Raw genomic sequence first — 21,810 nt, forward strand, 5'->3', positions numbered from 1 at the left:
ATCATGATCAATATTATATTATGTGTAAATTTGCTAAGGAGATTTGGGATACTCTTAAAGCTATTCATTTAGCAGAAGAGGCGAGTTCAAAGAAATTTCTTGTTTCAAATTATATGGAGTTCAAAATGGTTGATGACAAGTCAATCACTAAACAAGTACAAGAATTTCAACTTATAGCTAATAAAATTGTTATAACTGGAGTTGATCTTGATGAAAACATTCATGTTGGTGCGACTGTCTCAAAACTTCCTCCATATTGGAAAGAGTACAAAAGCAAACTCTACACAAGAAGGAAGATTTGACTCTTGAACAATTATTGCAACACTTGCAAATTGAACAAGAGACACGATACCGCGACAATAACATCTTGAGGGAGCCCATCATGAAAGCTCGTGTTGTTGAAGAAAAGATCAAGAAGGAACCTGCCAATAATAAATTTTTGAAGGCAAAGAAGAGTAAAAATTTCAAGCATACTAATTCTAATTCTAAGTCGATTGAATGTTATCACTGTCATAAAATTGGTCATTATGCACGTGATTGTAAAATTCTTAAAGATGAAAAGAAGAAAGAAAAGGCAAATAACAATACAAAAAATGAACTGGTGGCAATGGTCACAGAAGCATTTGTAGCGGGAGATCAAGTGGAATGGTGGATAGACACTGGTGCAACTCGTCATATATCAGGTAATCAAAATTCTTTCATGACATATGAATTAGTGGGGGGCGATAAAGTTTTGCATATGGGAAACTCATCCTGTGCTAAGGTTGTGGTAAAGGGAACTGTTGAACTAAAATTCACTTACGGAAAGATTGTCACATTGATAGACGTATTGCATGTTCCTGATATTTGAAAGAACTTGGTGTCAGGTAGGCTTCATTCGAAGCATGGTTTTAAAATGATTTTTGAGGCAGATAATTTTTTTTGTCTAAACAAGGCATGTTTATTGGAAAAGGTTATGCTACAAATGGCATGTTTAAACTCAATATTGAAAATGAAAATATTTCTGCTTATATTGTGGAGTCTTTGGATTTATGGCATGAACGTCTTGGTCATGTGAATTTTAGATCCATTCAACTTATGATTAAAAATGGATTAATTAAAGACTGTGGAAAGGGTGATGTTGCTAAGTGTATTACTTGTAGTAAATGTAAAATAACAAAGAAACCTTTTAAGTCTGTTGAAAGGATATCCACACTTTTGGAATTAATCCACACTGATATTTGTGAGATAGATTGTTTATCACGTCATGGAAAGAGATATTTTATGACTTTCATTGACGATTACTCAAGGTCTACATATGTCTTTCCATTAAAACAAAAGATGAGGCATTTGAGACTTTTAAAACTTATAAAGCAGAAGTTGAAATTAAATTGAGTTTGAAGATTAAATCAATTAGATCTGATAGAGGTGGAGAATATTTAAAATCAAATTTTATTTTTGTGAAAAAGAAGGCATTGAGAAACAATTGACTATGTCTTATACACCACAACAAAATGGTGTAGCAGAAAGAAAAAATAGAACTCTCATTGAAATGGTTAACTCTACATTTCCCATTGTTCTTGAAGGTTATAGTGATACTACTTGGAATTCTGATATGAATGAATCTAAATCTATTAATGCTTGGATTTTCACTTTGGCTGGAGTAGCGATCACTTGGAAATCAAATAAGAAGACATGTATTACTTATTCAACCATAAGTCTATAAATCGATTTCGATTGGAGCGTGTAGGAATACTCTTGATAGATTTACCGATACTTTGTGTAAAGGAGGATGAGATTAATTTCTCTTAATAAAGTTCATAGACTATTTGGTCGGAGTATACAAAGTTACTCTTGATGAATTCACCGCACTAAGTGCGAAGTGGAGGCCGCTTCAATAAGATTTTAACAGGAAAAAATTTAAAGCACTTGGCTAAAAAAAAAGATTCAGGACACATGGCCGTAAGGTGTCAAAGGATTTCGATTTTCATAGGAACATAGTGATATGCGTGGAGTATTTTTCTAACTTCATTCAATGATGCACTTAGTTCAAGATTTGTTCACTAAGTAGTCAATGATTTAGAAAAACCTTCACTAGCTAATGGTTCAAGTCCAAAAGACACCATTATTGATGCATGTTGCTAGATTAATGTCTCAAAATATTTTTTAGATTTTTTAAAAGATAAAATTTCTTGAAACAAGTGGGGGATTGTAAGAGTTAGTGTTTCACTTAATTTTGAAACAAATTCATCCGTTTTGAAATAACAAATACATGAATGTGAGTTGTAACATTCTTTATTTTAATTCTTTGGTATAAACTTTTGCAATAAGTTTTTTTTAATTCTACGTTATGGGTTTTTGAAAGACAATTTTTTTGTTTCCAATTCATGAACCTAATAAATTCTATTAATTAAAAATCTTTTTCTTGCAAAACTTTTTATCCTATAAATTGATTTTCCTTTGATTGAAAAAGAGAAGCATTTTTCAAACAAAAGTACTTTCCCTTGAAAACACTTGTGAGACATTGATCAAAGGGTGAAATCACCAATTCAAGAATAGAAGAGCAACATTCTTGAATGCTACTTGTTTTGTGGCTTAGTTGAATCCCGAAGAGTTGTTATTTATTCTTCCGATTGCTCGTGGGAGAGACTCCAACTATCTTCAAATTGTTAGAACAAATGAACAAGAATGATAGAAATTACAAGGAATACAAAATAAAACTTGCTTGGCTTAGAGGCACGTTAATACGTTTCTTGAAGATAGTGATATGCGTGGAGTATTTTTCTAACTTCATTCAATGATGCACTTAGTTCAAGATTTGTTCACTAAGTATTCAATGATTTAGAAAAACCTTCACTAGCTAATGGTTAAAGTTCAAAAGACACCATTATTGATGCATATTGCTAGATTAATGTCTCAAAATATTTTTTGGATTTTTTAAATATAAAATTTCTTGAAACAAGTGGGGGATTATAAGAGTTAGTGTTTCAATTAATTTTGAAACAAATTTATCAGTTTTGAAATAACAAATACATGAACGTGAGTTGTAACATTCATTTATTTTAATTCTTTGGTATAAACTTTTGCAATAAATTTTTTTTAGTTCTACGTTTTGGGTTTTTGAAAGACAAATTTTTTGTTTCCAATTCATGAACCTAATAAATTCTATTAATTAAAAATCATTTTCTTGCAAAACTTGTTATCCTATAAGTTGATTTTCCTTTGATTGAAAAAGAGAAGCATTTTTCAAACAAAAGTACTTTCCCTTGAAACACTTGTGAGACATTGATCAAAGGGTGAAATCACCAATTCAAGAATAGAAGAGCAACATTTTTGAATGCTACTTGTTTTGTGGCTTAGTTGAATCCCGAAGATAGAGTTGTTATTTATTATTCCGATTGCTCGTGGGAGAGACTCCAACCATTTTCAAGAAACGTATTAACGTGCCTCTAAGCCAAACAAGTTTTATTTTGTATTCCTTGTAATTTTTATTACTCTTGTTCATTTGTTCTAACACTTTTTACCTTCTCTAATAGTACCAATACATAATTTGGCCTATTAGTGGATGGGTACGTTATGTTGGAGTCAAGATGCACCATTAGTGGAATAGTAGGTGTTGTAATCCATGGAAAAATAACATATTTCTTTGGAGAGAGATGAATTGTGCTTATCTGATTTATTTTATCATTTGGGGTGGCCTGCAATTATTTTTGGCAGGAACGTTTCATGGTTTGACGTTGGGAGTGTGGTGATGGGTTATGGAAGTTGGGTTATTTCGTTCATGGTATCGACATGTATAACTGAAATAACACCTATGCATTTGCGAGACTTATTCACCATTATCAATCAACTAAAGATATGTTGCAGGAGATCACTTATAATACAACTTTCTGGCCAAGGCTACTCACTGGAAAGCATGCGCAACTTCTCTTCTGCCCTTTAAGAGGAACACTGTCAATATATCATCATCAAGTACTTCAGTAGAAGAGTTCATATCAATCCTTCAAACCACTCTCCAAAGTTAAGACGCTTGATTTGACGTTTGTTCTCTAGTATTTAAAGTTGGATTAGTGGTATTGCATCAAATTGGTCAAGTTAAAGCTGCTTCATATTGTGCAATTATATATGTACTTGTACCAGAAAAGTACATATCATTCTTGCCCATTCTTGAAGTTTATATGAAGAACAATACACTCACTAGTGTTATTAGTGCATACAGGACTACTGAATTCTTCTTGATATCCATTTGGACCTGCCGACCAATGGCCTTTGTACTTATGGAAGTTTCAGTAGCTACATCTAGCTTATAACTGTCTTTTGTTGTGGGATTTCATTACTCGAACCTTTTGAACAAGGTTCTTATTGAGGACGAGAGTATTGTTATGAATGAAGTTCAGCCTGATGTGGACACCAAGGTCACACAAGTAGTTATTGGGCAGACAAGAGCTTTTGGGACCTAGAATGAGCAATAGGGCCAAGTTAATTTGGGATTCGGGTTGAGTAGTTGGCATGAAATGGTTCCACCAAAAAGGGTAGTGATATGTGAATTAGGGATTATGCAAATTGTTGAGAAAAATTTCTAGTCCTCTCAACTCCTTTCTTTGAGTCTACTTCTCATCTTCAATCTTCTTCTATCGTTAATTACTTGTTATTTCTATATTTTCATTGTAAGTTGATAGTTTGATTATTTCAACTAGGATCGTAAGATTGTAATTGTGTTTAAGTCCTCTTATTAATATAGCGAGGATTTCGGTTTGTTACAACTTCTCTATCAAAAATCTTGGCTCTCTTAATTAGTTTTTTGGTGTTCATGTTGTGAGAACTTTTGATGGGGTTTTCTTATCATAGGAGTATATTACTGACACAGATGACAAGACATCTCTTGGTTTCTTGCGTAATTATTGAAACATTATATATGAATACTAGAGAAGGAATTCAATCTTCTTCCCTAAATCTTTTGATATTTACTTTATACTCTATTTTTTTACTATCTTTATACTCTTTTTTTTTTTAACCATCTTTACCTTTTTCGCAACCTCCCTTCTCTGCATATCCAGTATTATTGATTTGGTTTAATTATATTTCAATTGATTAAAAATTTCAATATATATCAAAATTTATGTTTTTATATTTTAACTAAATCGAAATCGAAAACACGATCAAAGTGTTCCACAAAATACTTCAAATTGTCTATGTAGTTGCGAAATGAACTTGGATATAATCCCTTTTTTTAGTAATTTTACACTTCAAAATACTTTTTAAAAAACATTGACTAGAGATAATAATAGTAATATGTTTATCAACTACTTGAAAATAGTTATCTTTTCAATTGTCAAATACAAATAATTATTCTATAAAAGTAATTGAAAAAATATTTTATTAAAAAATAAGTCTTCTAAAAGTAAGGAGTTGTTAGAAGCACACTCTTGTATTCTGTTGGGTTCATTGTATAATGTGTTAATGAATAATGGTAATATTGAATAAAGAATGGTAAATCAAAAATGTGAAAGTGTTACTAGTGTAACACTCCGAAAGTCCAAGACCTAATCTAGAACCTCACATGAGTGTATAAGAGTTGTAACACTGTTTTAAGGTCATAAATAATGTTTATGAGTCATTTAGGACGTTTTGGAGTCAAGACGTCAAGAAACGTCCGAAGACTAGTCAAAGAGGTGTTATTGTGCCTTAGCCTATTCTACAAGGTTTTAAGAGTCGGAATTAGGTGAAATTTGATGGGAAGGTGTCAAATATATATATTAGAATATGTTTAGGGTCAAAACATCCAGGTAAGAATCCCCAAGGACCACCCAAAGGGTCCTTGAGTATGACCCTTTCCATTTTGGTCAAAAAGTTGTCTTGAGGCAATGTCTACCTATGACCTGCAGGCAACGGGACATCGATTGCCTCCGTCGATGGAAATTTAGAAAATTCCAGGAACTGGCCAAAAACACAACTCTCTGACTAAAACGACGGTTGTGCAGGACGATTGGGGGTGAGGTCGTCGGCTGACATACGACCCGTACGTCGGGGTCTCGTAGGTCAGGCTTGCACTTTCTGTCAAGCTTTTAAGAGGGTCATTTAACTAACCTAGTTAGTTAAGGGGGTTTAATTAGGGATTAGGGGGTGGTTTAATTAGGTTAGTTAATTAACTACATAAACTACCCTAAGCCTAAACCCAACTTAACACCACAATTTCCAAAACACAAATTGCTCTTCCTTCTCTCTACTTTCTTTCTCCCAAGGAAACTACATAGAAGACCAAGGTCTAAGGGTTCTAGGGTATCAAGGAGGATACTTTTCACCATCAATATTCAAAGATTAAATAGGTATGGAAACCTTTCACCTTTGGGATTCCTTTCCCCAAAGGGTTCTTCCAAATTGATTTTCAAAAAGATAAATTCATATGAGTTTTTCCGAATGCGAATTTGATCTTCTAAATTGTATTTTTTATGGTTTATTTTGATAATTATGACTAAATTATGATTTATAGTTGTTGAATTATCATACTTCTTGATAAATTGACCTAGTTTGTGGAATAGATCATGAATTGACTCAAATTCCCTAACCCTAGGTTATGAACTCATGTTGAATTGATTAGTATTGATGCAATTGAGTTAATTCTTGTGTTCACTACTATTGAATGATGTTATTACACATATTGATGGATGATATTGAATTTTTTGAGGGTAAGACCAATGATGATTGCTTGTTGAAATAGAATTGGTAAGATTTTGTGATCTTGAACCTTTACTTCAATTGTTATGGTTTTTACTTGGTGATGAAGTTCAAATGAAGCATGCCTTGTGATTATATTGAATAGGTGTTGGTATGATGATGTAACTGAAATGTCTTGATTATGTGAAGGTGTGATATTATATATAAGAGGAAATGATATAAGGTTGGTTATGAATTGCTTATGTGCATTATTATTACATGATGGTGATAATGTGTTGATATCACATATTAAGGGTTGAGTTTTAAGGACATTCTCATGCAATTCTCAAATAGCTAATGTTATGAATATAGAAGGGGTTTGTCTCCTATGACCTATTGTAAGTTATGATGATTAATAAAGGCTTAAATACATTTCAAAAAGGATCTCTAGCTTAGCACCTAGTAGTGGGGAGTGTCCCTTCCCAAGGTGGGAAGGTAGGTTAACTATTTTACTCGTGTGATTGGAGACTATAGTGTAATGTGCATAAGAGGGTCCCAAGCATATCTCCTAGTTCTTGAACTATGTTTGCCCCATAGGAATACTAGCTAGTGGATCTACCTAGAATGTTATGTTCATATTTTGGTACTACCTTCGCAACTAGTTCACCTTCTTTCAGTGTAGAGTTTCACGACACTGGATTCCACATTTAGATCATGTGGTCTGTGTCGGTTAAGGCAAATTTTTCCGATTGTAAAATGAAGTAATCATGTGAAAAGTAACTAGGATGACTTAAGAGGTTTGACTTAGTCTAGATAGCAGTATAAGACTCTACAAATACATTGCACTAGTTGGCCTTGAGGGAAATCCTAGGAAGTTGTTCTTATATTATATAAAGTAAATGTTATACATAAGTGCACTTTACATGTTGATGATCCTATATGATGTTATTTTCATTTATGAACATGCTATTGGTCTATATTGCTATGTTATGATGATGGTTATTCTTAATTCTATGTTATGTGAGTCTAGACATTGCTTATGATCTCTTGTTTGGTTTACTTGATTGATTAAGGTAATGGAGCTTTACATAGTCATTGAACTTGTGGACTTGATGATGGGTTGTGACTAAGAGTCATGTATATGTTTGAATATTATGAACTCTTATACATGCTTTGTTGTTATAACATGATGTTAGAGTTGTATTGATGATGTACTCAAATATGCTATGATACATGTTGACTTGATTATACTTGATGATGTTGGTTTTGTGTTATATATGATCTTGTCTTAAGGAATATGTAATTATTGACTTATATGTGTTCTTGATTGTGCATAAGGCTTTTCAAAGTAACATGACATGGTTTTGAACTAATATCCCTTTTTAGCATAATTTCAAATGTTTTATGTGCATGTTTCCATCCTTAGTACAAGTGGCATACTAACCCATATTTCTATGTCTCTACAATTATCACTACTAGAAATTTGGTCTACTGCCACGGTTCACCTATCGTTGCAATTGACGTTACTACCGTAGCCATAGGTCTAAGGCTACAGTTACACCAACCGCTACAACAGATCGCGTAGCAATAGAGCAGTTACTACGGTTCTGTGCGACAGCTCATATAACCGTAGCTGTACGTTGACCTATTGCCACGGTTATCATTTGAATTAATTGCCAACGGTTATGTACGTATTGGTACAGTTTTTAACCGTCGTAATAGAGGTTTATGCATCAGTTCTGTTAAGTCTATGGCTACAGTTTTTTTTCGATTCAACACACCATTTCACTCAATTGCGACGGTTGTTATAAGGATATTGCAACACTTTTAAACAATTGTAGAATTGTTGCTTAATGCCTATTGCAACGGTTATTACCTGCTATTTGCAATAATTCTAATGCAATATTAGTAAGCTATATATACCTGCTATATACTAAATCATTTATGAGAATAAATTTTATAACATAAAAATACACATAAATCGTTAACGAGAATAAATGTTCATTACCTTAATTAGAATTCAAGATCCGTGATTCTGATATCAATTAAAGCAAAATATACAAATCATTTTATAGCATTCAAAAGAGGTGAAACACATGCCATAGATTTTCAATCTTCAAAAATATATGATTTCTAGAACATCAATAAAGTTTACATCAATATATACTTCAGCTCCTATGTCAAGTCTTCACTATTGCTTTCATTGCCTTCTTCGATTTCATCACCTACATACAATCAGAAAAAAATATAAATAATTTAGGAAACCTCAAATCTTGGAAATTAACAAGTATACATGTAGTTACAACCAGGCATTAGCTTTTAGAATTGTTCAACCCTAAAACTTGGAAATCAAGTACATGCCAATAACATTCAACTGCTAGCTGCGCGCATTCAAACTTCTACAAGCAGCACCAGAAACAAGAGACCAGACTACATGCAGTAATTAGCTACTACGTTGGCTTGACTAAACATAATCGTGAAGCTAGGATTCAACACTATATATAATGCTACAAGAAACCAGCAGCAGAAACAAGAGAGCAGCAGCAGAAACAAGAGAGCAGCTGCAGAAACAAGATAGACCAGCAACAAAAACAAGAGAGCAGCTGCAGAAACAAGATATACCAGCAGCAGAAACAAGAGTCTAGACTACAAGCAGTAGAAACAACACTATCATGCTACAAGAGACATGTTTAATTAACATAAACAAGAAACCAGACTACATGCAGTAATTAGCTACTACGTTGATTGGCTTCCAAAAGGTATCAATAAGTTATATAGAAATGGGTGGAACCACTGCAACTCGTCAAAAGGCTCTTAAAGAATAGTACCTTTTCTCCTGCACTTGCATTCGCTGCATCAAGTTGGTATGTCCATTGTGTAGTCTAACTAGTGCTCAGTAATAAGATTTCTCTGCTCACAAACTTATAACCTACTGTAAGGGACAAAATGATGATATCCAAGAAAGTGCAGTTCTGGAGGGTTATAGATGCAAGGACAAGAGATGCACTGGTTTCCTGCTTCGTGACTCTGGTATATGATCTCTTTCTCGAACCTCATCTTAAACCTGCAAGATTGATCTTGATCTGGTTTTCTAAGGACTTCTTTTTTTTTGTAGGTAATAAAGGATTCACATGCCAATTATGTGGACTTGTTAGGGACAAGGAAGAAATAAAGAATACTGTTCATGAAATCCAATCACTGTCTGAAAAGGCTTCGTTTTCACTTCCATGTGGACGTATCCTCTGAATTTAGCACTAAGAATGTCTAATCTATGTTACTATCTGTAAACTCTATATAATAGTCATATATAGATATTCTACGAATGTTAGAATAATCATCATGTTAATACTACTTCTAACAATGTGTTGAGCTAATATTTTCCCCTCTAAGTCAGCACGAGCTATATTACGCCATAAGAGGAGGCACTAGTCCTCTACTAGGCTACAAGCAGCACCAGAAAACTCATGAACCAGACTACAAGCAGCAACTCAAACATTAAACTATCAGAGAACAAGCAGCAACTCAGACATTAAACTCATGAATCAGGCATTTACTGATCCTCTGCCTAACTTTTCCCCAATTTCCTTAGATCCATAGCATACTATTACATTCTAATCCTATAGCAAGTAGCAACAACAAATACCAATCAAAACATAGAATTAGCGACACCAACCTTGTTTAGCCCCTTGAACAGAAGTAGATTCTCTTGGTGAAGGACTCGACAATGCTGCCAATACGTTAGCATCAATTAATCCCACATGCTTAAGTTGTGCAATAACATCTGCTATAACTTCTTGTCGCACAATTTTCTTTTGTTCCTCCATTTGTTTCTCCATTTTCTGCATCCTCTCTTGCATTTGCTGCATTCCATCAGTTGTTGCACTTAAAGTTGATTCCCAATTGCCAACTTTTTTTTTCAAAGTAGTCTTTGTAACTCCTGCGCCATATAGTCTTAGACGTCCCGGATGTTCAGGACCCATGACGCTTGAAAATGCATCAACATACTCACCATTTATGCTTATTTGTTTTTCAATTTGCTCCATTTCAGCCTACCAAAGTATATCCAACAAATACAATCTTATGAAATAAATAATTGATCTAAACAAAAAAAATTAAAATAGACAGGCACATATAATTTTACTAGTAGTATCTTCATTTGAGGCCTTGTACGATCGCCCAGGTTTTCTTGTTCTTGTAACCACAAAGAGAACCTTAGATGATACTGTCTCATTATCTTTCTCCTAGTCGAATTGAAATATATATAAAAACTAAACTCACATTGGAAGAGATCCAAAAGAAAATTTCATTAAAAAAATAATATATCAGAGAACTCACCAGCTTATTACGAACTAAAGTGAAACTTTTTTTTGCCATCAGTGTGTGGATTCATCAGTTTTTTTCGATTCTTTGCATTTGTTTCAGACATTTTCTGCAAAGAAATGAATCAGTAATGTTAATCGAAGGTATATTAGTGTTATATAGTGTACTAGACGAGGTCAATATTAGTCTGCATTTCCTTAATAACAGTCCATTTTTCCTTTATAACAATCTATCAATATTAGTCATTATATAGTTTTAAGGTGTCTTGTAAAATTCATGTGACTATCACAATAAATGAAGCTGCAAAATATTACAATACAGAAGAGAGTAAAAGAAAAAATAAAGCAGAATATATACTATTATCACACTACTTTAAACACCAAAGTACAACCAAGCCTCAGGTAAGCAGAATCAATACTATTATGTCAGCAACACCGATATCACACTATGGACAATTATGTCATAGCAGTCAGTATTGGCACTGTATCCATATGCTTTAGTACCTATACTATTCAGATGGTTACTATATGATTTGATTTACTTTTTTAGCAGTCAGAGAGAAGGTTATGCAGACTGGTCCGTATACGTACAAACCATAATAATGCTAGAGGTATGAATTATATATAGAAATGAATCATATTTCATTGCAATTGACATTGACATTTATCAAACTTAAGTGGAGATATTTACACTTGCTGCTCCTTATGGGTCTTTCTAGTAAGGTCTGAATTACAGATACAGGCCAAAATGTTGCTCTAATGGCTTTAAGTTTGGGCATGATAATGATCCACTTGATGATTAAAAAGACACCTATGAGAAAACAGAGTCAAGAGGAAGCGTAGAAGCTGGGAAGGGAGGTACTATTTTTTCTAACAGCTTTAAAGTGTTGGGGGTCACTAGGTGGGAAGAAGCTGGGAAGGGAGCGAAAATCAAGAGCTATAATACAAATGCTACTTATTAAAAAAAATTGATATTTTGAACTACATTTTTACCTTGAATTTTTTAGAATTCCAATATTTGAGTAGCTCTCTAAATTGACATTCTGGAATATGACCAGGCTTTTTTGCCATTCGAACTGCATCATTTTCATATGGATCGTAATAATAAAGCTTCAAATCACTTCTATGTCTTCTCCAAGCATCTCGAATTGTTACCATAGCCCAATGGTACGCAGCTTCAGGTATAATATATTTCCCCTATAATTTTGTGTCATTCAATTAGCCAATAGAAGTAAAATACTTTTACAAATAATTTATTATTGTAAACTACAAACCTTTGTATAATCCCACAAATCCTTTTAGTGTCCATGCTCCTCCAATCCAATATATCAAATGGGCAAAGAGTCGCATTTCTAGCCAATGTTCCTAGGAAGCTACTTAGCTCTATGACAACATCATCGATAGGACCAACAGGTTGATTTTGACAATTCAGTATGATCAACGTACGTTCTTTTCGGGCATGAACATCATGCATTTGCGTTGTACCTCTTTTATTTGGAATGGAAACATCTCCAGCTATAAGAAAATAAAAGAAATATAATTAAAACCCAATCTAACATTACGAGCATCATTAGCAAATTTAGGATGCAATGAATCAAAATCCTTCCAAGCTTCACCATCTGCAGGATGTCTTAAATTTCCATCGTTAAGTCGTTCAGTATCATGCCATTTCATAGCTACAGATGTTTCAGAACACATGAATATCCTCTGAAGCCTAAGCTTTAAAAGAAAGTACCTTAAAACCTTCACTGGGATTTTCGTAACCTTATTATTTAAGTCATTCTGAACATTCTTCCATCTTGAAGCTCCACATACATAGCAATTATCTAACTTTGCATTGTCATTCCAAAATAATATGCATTCATTAGTGCAAGCATGTATTTTCTCATAATGAAGACCCAAATCTTTTATGACCTTTTTTGCCTTGTAAAACGAGTCAGGTATATGAGCAAATGGAAATGCCTCTCTTATCAAGTCCAACAAATCTGAAAAGGCCACATCAGTCAACTTGTGAATTCATTTAAACAAGTATAGCCGGATGGTAAAACTCAACTTAGAAAAATTCTTACACCCTGGATACAACTCTTCTTTCCCTTCCTCCACTAATTTAAAAAATCTCTTTGCATATTCATGTGGACTCTCCCTCACTCCTTCATCTCTCTGATCATCTACAATATTTCTAAAAGTATCATGAAGTAATCTATCAATGTCGTCATGCATGTTAGAAGTTTCTTCTTCATCGGTTGGATGTGGCGTATTTCTTGAGGAAAATCCTTCACCATGAAAAATCCATTTGGTGTATCTATGAACAAATCCATGGCAAATCAAATGATCCTCTACCATATTTCGGCAATGCCAATTCTGATTAAAGCACTTCTTACAAGGACACAATATTTCATTTCCTTGGAAGCTCGTTCAAATGCTTTATCAAGAAAATCATCAACTCCATGAATATATTCATTGGTGGATCTTCAAAGATTCTTCCAACTTTTATCTCCAAAATCCATTGAATATTTATCCTACATGACATGTGCAAAACATTAAAGCCAATAAATTCATGCGTAAAAATAATATCGAAAGAACTTAACAACTCAAACTTTTAGATTAATCGAATCTCAAACCTTCACATCAATTCAACAACAAACATTTACAACACTAATAGAACCAAAAAATATTGACAAGTTAAGTTATTAGCAGCTTCCACCATTTAATAAACTTTATACAAATGAATGACTAAAGGCACACGCAAACACATTTCAAAGCAATAAGGACAGACCTGGATTAGAGTAAATAACATACATTATAGCAACAGACTGCAACAAGCAAACAAAATAACTATCAATACATTAGTTTTGATTCTAGCAAAACAGTTCATGTATTTGTAAAATAATAACAGAGTATTCACATGGAAAAAGTAGTTCAAACAAACTATAACAACTCATATGCTCTTTATAAAAAAACACAAGGGAGTTAGCTGGTCAATCTAACAACTACCATATAGCAGAAAATTTCTATTACTTTCAATTTCTTACCAATCAGCCTTCTCGGGTTCCAAACGAACTACTTCAAAAATCCTCAAGTGTTACCTTTGGGTCTGTTTCAGCCAAGCCAATAAATAACATAATCACACAATATTAGTAGGAAACCAAGCCAAAGAGAGGAAAAAATATAAGAGATACAAGTCCAAGATAAGTAGCTTAGCTTAGAAAACTCCATCAAAAAAATCCTTTTTTTTAATCACACATACAAAAAAAAAAAAACAGCGGCACAATGACTCTATTGTTACTAAAATCAATAAAATTGATTTATTTGAAACCCAAGATTGAATTTTTATCTTTTGTTTATCATCATCATACAAATATCACCAAATATAAGAACCCCATTTTGAATTCTTGGTTTAAATCAACCCCACTTTGCTTATTTTCTTTTTGACTCAACCAAAGCTCAAACAATGTTAAATCCAATGCAAAGTATTCATAATGATTCCCAGGTCCTCGATTTCCCTGGAGGCGAGGTCAAATTCATCTCACACTTGAACTGTATTTCTTAAACAAAAGAGGAGAGAGTACACTGTTACAGGGTCCTTAACGATGATGGTTACTCAATAACTATTGATTTTGCAGCAATTGAAAAGGAAGTTGCACTGAAAATATACGCTGATATAGTCAAACTTCAAATAATGGATACAATATTTTATGGAGCACAAAGACAAGGACTATATTCTTTCTATGTTACGCTGTTGAATCAAACAAATATTGTCAACTTTTAAATTAATTGAATCTCAAACCTTCACATCAATTCAACAACAAACATTTATAACACTAATAGTAGAACCAAAAAATATTGACAAGTTAAGTTATTAGCAGCTTCAACCATTTAATAAACTTTATACAAATGAATGACTAAAGGCACACACAAACACATTTCAAAGCAATAAGGACAGACCTTGATTAGAGTAAATAACATACATTATAGAAATAGACTGCAACAAGCAAACAAAATAACTGTCAATACATTAGTTTTGATTCTAGCAAAATAGTTCATATATTTGTAAAATAATAATAGAGTATTCACATGGAAAAAGTAGTTCAAACAAACTACAACTCATATTCTCTTTATAAAAAAACACAAGGGAGTTAGCTGGTCAATCTAAAAATTACCATATAGCAGAAAATTTCTATTACTTTCAATTTCTTACCAATCAGCCTTCTCGGGTTCCAAATGAACTACTTCAAAAATCCTCAAGTGTTACCTTTGGGTTTGTTTCAGCCAAGCCTATAAATAACATAATCACACAATATTAGTAGGAAACCATGCCAAAGAGAGGAAAAAATATAAGAGATACAAGTCCAAGATAAGTAGCTTAGCTTAGAAAACTCCATTAAAAAAATCTTTTTTTTAATCACACATACAAAAAAAAAAAACAGTGGCACAATGACTCTATTGTTACTAAAATCAAGAAAATTGATTTATTTGAAACCCAAGATTGAATTTTTATCTTCCGTTTATCATCAACATACAAATATCATCAAATATAAGAACCCCATTTCGAATTCTTGGTTTATATCAACCCTACTTTGCTTATTTTCTTTTTGACTCAACCAAAGCTCAAACAATGTTAAATCCAATGCAAAGTATTCATAATGATTCCCAGGTCCTCGATTTCCCTGGAGGCGAGGTCAAATTCATCTCACACTTGAACTATATTCCTTAAACAAAAGAGGAGAGAGTACACTGTTACAGGGTCCTTGACGATTAACTATTGATTTTGCAACAATTAAAAAGGAAGTTGCACTGAAAATATACACTGATATAGTCACACTTCAAACAATGGATACAATATTTTATGAAGCACAAAGACAAGGACTATATTCTTTCTATATTACACTGTTGAATCAAACAAATATCGTCTAGCTAAGTAAACCAAATGGTGGAGAAGAGAAAGAGACTCTGTAGGCAGATTTAGGGAATGGATTGAAAGAGAAGACTGTTTGAGCTCTCAGTTTGAATAAGAACTTCGCAGTAATATCAGCAAGGAGTTATTGCAGGCCATTCAAGTTGCAAAAAAACAAGAGAAGCCCACAAATTGCAGCATATCATGAAGCTCATACAAGCCATAGTTACATGGAAACTTTGGAAGAGAAGGAATGCTTAAAGACATGTTAAAGAGGTCTCTTTTTAATAAAATGTACATTCACTGTCAATATAATATGAATTGTGCAAGAAGTTAAAAACATGAAAAACAAATTCAAGTTCCACACATTTCTGTTAATGACACACAAATTCCTAAGACTAACACAATTATAGCCAGTTTAAATTATAGACACTGCATCCAAATAAAACACAACGAACATGTAAAGTGAGAATTAAATCATACAAAGCAAATCAATTTGTGCTTCGTGAATGATCAAAACAATATCGCAAAATGCACAAATCCACACAATGTCATTAACTTTAACGAATAAATAGGGCATTATGTGTCACAGTTTATGCTGGCAGTGACTCATAAGGGAAAATAACATTCAATCGAACAAGAAAAAGACATAGACAATATCAGAATCCGAATGTATTTTAAAGTAAAACGACAGTGATACTCAAGCTTAAACATCTCTTAATAATCAAAAACAAAATTGAAGATAACTAAGCCTTAATCCGAAACAAGTTGAGATTAGCAATATGAATACCAAAAAATAGATGAGAGAACACAGGGTCAAACAACTACAATATTTACATCAAAGTTTGTAGTCAGTCAAAGGATAAGAGAGTTTTTCAAAAACGAACTAGCTTAAGCTATATCAGTCAACAAAAAGTGAAACAAATACCAGTAGGAAGTAATTTGGGAGTAATTTTTGTCCACATTCACATCAAATGGGGAATATTAAGGAAGAATTCAGCCGGAACAAAAAAATATGCAGAAAGAAATACTTACAGATCCACAAACTTGGAGCACTAGATTTTGACTCTCTTATATATCACAGAATCAAACAGGGGAAGTTTATACACAAACTATATTGGATCAAATAACATAGGTTTAAGACTAACCCATATATTATTCTTTAATATTTTTCAAAATTAATTCAATGGGGACTTAGAAATCATGAACTAGCATAGAAAACTTAAACATTATTAACCTTTAAGATGAATTCGTAGTCGAACCTCAAAAACATCACCAAAAAGAACGAGCTGGTTGTTTTCCCCAACGAGCTTCAGCAACAGCTTCACAATCGAGCTTCAACAATGAGCTTCAGCAACAGCTTCGCCTACGAGCTTCACCAACAACTTCACCGACAGCTCTTCACCAACGAGCTTCACCAACAGTTTCACCAACAAGCTTCACCAACGAGCTTCACCAACGAGCTTCACCAACAAGCTTCACCAACAGCTTCACCAACAAATTTCGTTTTTATCACCAAAATCTTCAGAAATTCCTTTCACATGCAGCTTCACCCACAAAAAGTCCTCTCTCACATTGCTTTGATGAAATTTCTGAAAAATAAGGGTTTCTTAACAATTTCATTCTTTTTCTTTACATTTTCTAAAAAGTTAATAAATCAGAATTATTTTTTTAGGAGGGACTAATTATATTGGAGGGAAATATATTTTTTTAGGAGGGAAAAATATTTAGGGCTAAAAAATTAGAATTATTTTTCTAAAAAACCGTTGCCATAGAGTTGTCTATAGCAACGGTTTTAAAACTTGTTGCTATACCTTCTCTATAGGGACGCTATCGGGATTATGCAACAATTTATTTTAAGAATTGTTCTATTAGATTCAAGGATATTTGGCCATGGTTATAACCGTTGTAATAGATTAGGCTATTGGCACGATGGTATAACTGTTGCTAAATACGCGTTGCAGTAAGTCAAATTTCTAGTAGTGTATGTAGGTTCTGGCCATTGAGGTTTTAGAAGGGCCATTGAAGATAACTTGGATTATCATTCTCCAAGTTCGGTAAGTCCTCACCTTCCGAGGGCGATGCCACTATCTATCTATTGTATATTCTTTTAGTCTTAAAGACATTTAGTTCTTTTCCTTTCATTTGGAGACTATTATTGTATATGCCTATATGTCTCTTTTGTTGTAATGAAGTTAGGGGTATGCCCGAATGTTGTATTCGACTTAGATGGTTTAAATATGAGACTTATCCTAGAACTCTTATTATAATATCATTATGCATTATGTATATGAAATAAAAGTAGAAGCATATGTAGTGCTTCATATGCAAGGAGTCTATGTAAACTCCCAATGTATATATTATGTGTATGCTACAGGTCTACGTAAACCTCAATATAGAAGTGGATGAAAAGTTTTAAATTTTCTGCAATTTAACCTATGAAATGTAATGACAAATGCTAAGAAATTTATTCTTTAAAATAGTTAATAAAATAAATGAATAATAAAAACTTCTTAACTAAATTGACTATCTATGAAACCTCTAATTGATAATGATGGAAGTCGGGGGGACAAGACCCACGACATCATGACTAAACTGAAAAGTAGATGAAATTCTCTGGAATCAAGGAGGATCACCACGGCTAACTCGAACTCTGGGATGTATCAATGAAGCTCCTGTTGATGATCCTAAATACCTGTGTATCATAAGAAGTTGCAGGACAAATGGCTCAGTACGTGGAATGTACAAGCATGTAAGGGGAATTCTAAAGTATAACATAAGCTTGAAACTTGCATAAAAAATAAACATACATACCTCAAAATACTCAACTCCTACTTTCAATATAAAATAGTTTAAAACAAGTGCAATATAAAGAAAAACTATTTAAAGACATTTTGTCCACTCTGTGTATATAAAAAGGATACAATATACTCTTAGATGTATATGAAAATGCAATTAACTGATGTGTATAAAAATACAATAACTTCTGTGCGAGTTTGTCTAACCAACAACCATCACTTAAGAGATACAATAATGATACAACACTTTACCTCAGCTGCAAAGGACCATCGTATACCTTGCCATCAGTATAGGACCTAACTTAACTTAGTGCATCCACTATTCTACTATGAAAAGGATTCATCTAAAAAGTATGACCCTTTTCTACACACGATGGCTACATGGTTTTCTGGAGATGTGAGTTATCTGAACTCATTCTCGGCCCCAATTCGGTGCTTAATACTACTCCCAAAATATACTAGCTCTTATGTTTTGAAAACATACTTCTTATAAGATTTGAGATTAGTGCTCGAAAATTTAGCTCAGAGGTTATCTCAAAAATATCCATTTCCTCTTTAGCTTTATTTAGAAAGTGATTACTCTTTTCTAAAAACTAGCCCGAAAGCTCTTTGAAAATCTAAGTTTCTGTTCATATTTAAATGTGTAAACATTTTAAATCTCTTTCGAAATACTTAGTCTCCATATACTTCTTTGAAAAACTGGCTTCAATCTTTACTCTTTACGCAACTTGATTTTTAAGTCTTTAAAACAAAGTGAACACGTTTGCGAAAGACTTTTTGAAAACTTTATAAACTGTACTTAGAGTTGCTCTTAACTTCTAGACTTTACTCTTAAATTCTCTTGACTTTTCTCTCAACTTCTCTTGAATTGGATTATGGATTTAAGGTTCATGATCTCATGTTTATGGATGATTTCATTATTTTCAACATGGAGGGTTACTACTCAACTTGAGAACTCAAAGGTACTTCTCATCTCAAGGTTGTTCGACTTATCGGGTTCAAGCGGAATTATGGGCATGAACAATATAACTTAAGAAATTCATATGTAACATGTAATAGTTCCATGATTAGAAATCTAATTCCAAATTATATTAGGAACTCAATTCCCAAGACTTAGAACTTGAAGATACTACTCCTCTCAAAAGTACTGAACCGATGGGGTTCATGCGGATGTTATGAGCATGAAGACTTGACTCAAAAGGCTCAAAATATTAGTAAGAAACTCATGTATAAAATTCAAAGATTTTTTCTATGGTATCTTTAGAACACCTAACTCATCTTGTAATAGGAGTTACGGTCGTTTGAAGTTGACCCAAAACACATAGTTAGCTTAACTTGCAAAATTTCAGATTTTGCTATTCCCAATTTAATTATTTTGGAACTCAAGGTGTTAAATATAGTGAAATGACCTTAATACTTAAGAAATTTTAAATTCCTTGGTAAAATCTCAGTCACTATGATGAACAGTTCGAGTCTTAGTTCGAAAAACTTTCTAGGGTGTTGCATGAATGCTATGAATGAAGGCTTCAATTTGATTATAGTTTTATATTGAATTGTTGATCCATTTATGGTGGAAGTGCTTACTTGAATTATGAATTGTGGTGTTGAGTCTAGTTCCCCTTTCCTACTACCCTAATTATGATCAACTATGCTATGATATGAATATGTTTGTTATGGTATGATATGAATATGTATGTTATGCTATGATATGAATATAAATGTTATGATATGATTATGTTATTGTTGGTATGTTTAATAAAAAGCAATTATCCTAGACACTCCTTGAATATGATACGAAACAACATTCTCACACGTTCTTGGTGCTTTGATTGAAAGGTTTTTCTCATCTTTAGAACCTTTGAGATATACACTATATGAGTTGTTGAGTACTTAAGGCATTCTTTATGAATTAATGCATAACTAAAGGCTTAATTATACTTTCAAGGAAGTTGTGCTTAGCATTGAGAGGATATGATTATGAGATGAGTTCCTTCACGTTAGGAGTTGGGTTCCCACTATGGTGTCTCATAGGATGGAAACCCGCATGATAGAAGTATAAGATTTCTAAAAGCAATTTTCATGTCCCATAACTATGTGCCCGCATAGGTCTTAGCTAGTGGATCCCCATTATAGCTATGTATGATAACTTGTGTATGATGTTATGTTTGATTTCACCTATTATGATGTTGAATATGTATGTTAACACTCTTATGTCTTCTTGATGTCCTTACTTAGTATATATAGAGGTATGAGATTTCATATGTACATTGCACAAGTAAACTTGAAAGGGGTTATATGTGGTGTCTTTATGGTATGATGTTGATTAAACTCAATTATATAAGATATGAACTATGGTTATGTATAATGCTACTTATAATCATTAATATATCTTTATATTTTAGTATGGATTGATTATGTATTCCTTGAATGCGCATACGACTTTTAACTTGTAACAACACACTTTTAACTACAAGTCTCTTTTTGCATGTTTTAAGTGGTTTTAAATGCATGGTTTCCATACTTGTACAAATTGATTGTACTAAGCCATATTTCTCTTATTTTTCTACTAAGTGTAGGTTTGGTCTAGTAGGTTCTCATTGTGAAGAAGGAAATCTTGGATTGCATTCTCAATACTTTGGTATATCCTCTAATTTCGAGGACAACATGATGCCACTTATGTTCTTTCTATATTGTAATAGACTAATAAAGTCTTATATACTTCCTATTATGATACATTTTATTGTAAAAGGGCTTGACATTGATTGATGATGTGCTTTTAAATTCCACATTGTTCAATGTCGTATGCAATGATGATTATGCTAAGGGCTTGTATAATACCACTTGGGGGTTGAGTACGACGTGTCACGTCTAGGGGGTGCTCTCAGGGCGTGACAGTTTTTGACATAATTTTTGAGATAAGTTTTGAAGGAAAGTTTACAAAAAGAAAAACACTACATCGTAAAAAAAAAGTTTTTGCTTTTCCAGAACATTCAAGTATGATTACAAGCCATTGAGTGGTTCGTTAGACAAAAAATTTGAGGTACCACTATTTTTTTGTTGTGAGTCATTTTATCCTGGGAGGATATACTCCATAATTTCGGGTTCTTTAGGGGAATTATTTCCTTAAAGAAACTATGTGAACTAAGAAGACTTGAATCTTCTTCCT

At 33.0% G+C, this 21,810-nt stretch overlaps 1 protein-coding gene across 1 annotated transcript; it reads left to right on the top strand.

The window, feature by feature from the left end:
- Positions 1–382: 382 nt before the first annotated feature.
- LOC138337806 (uncharacterized) lies at positions 383–850 on the top strand. The gene has a single exon (XM_069288235.1). It carries the CDS (start codon positions 383–385, stop codon positions 848–850), a length of 468 nt encoding a protein of 155 aa, XP_069144336.1.
- Positions 851–21,810: the final 20,960 nt, after the last annotated feature.

The sequence above is a fragment of the Solanum lycopersicum genome, chromosome 8 (genome assembly GCF_036512215.1).
Source record: "Solanum lycopersicum chromosome 8, SLM_r2.1".
Classification (NCBI taxonomy): Eukaryota; Viridiplantae; Streptophyta; class Magnoliopsida; order Solanales; family Solanaceae; genus Solanum; species Solanum lycopersicum.

What these genes read in the sequence shown, in the direction of transcription:
- LOC138337806 (XM_069288235.1), top strand. Translation starts at nt 383, where the DNA reads ATGAAAGCTCGTGTTGTTGAAGAAAAGATCAAGAAGGAACCTGCCAAT.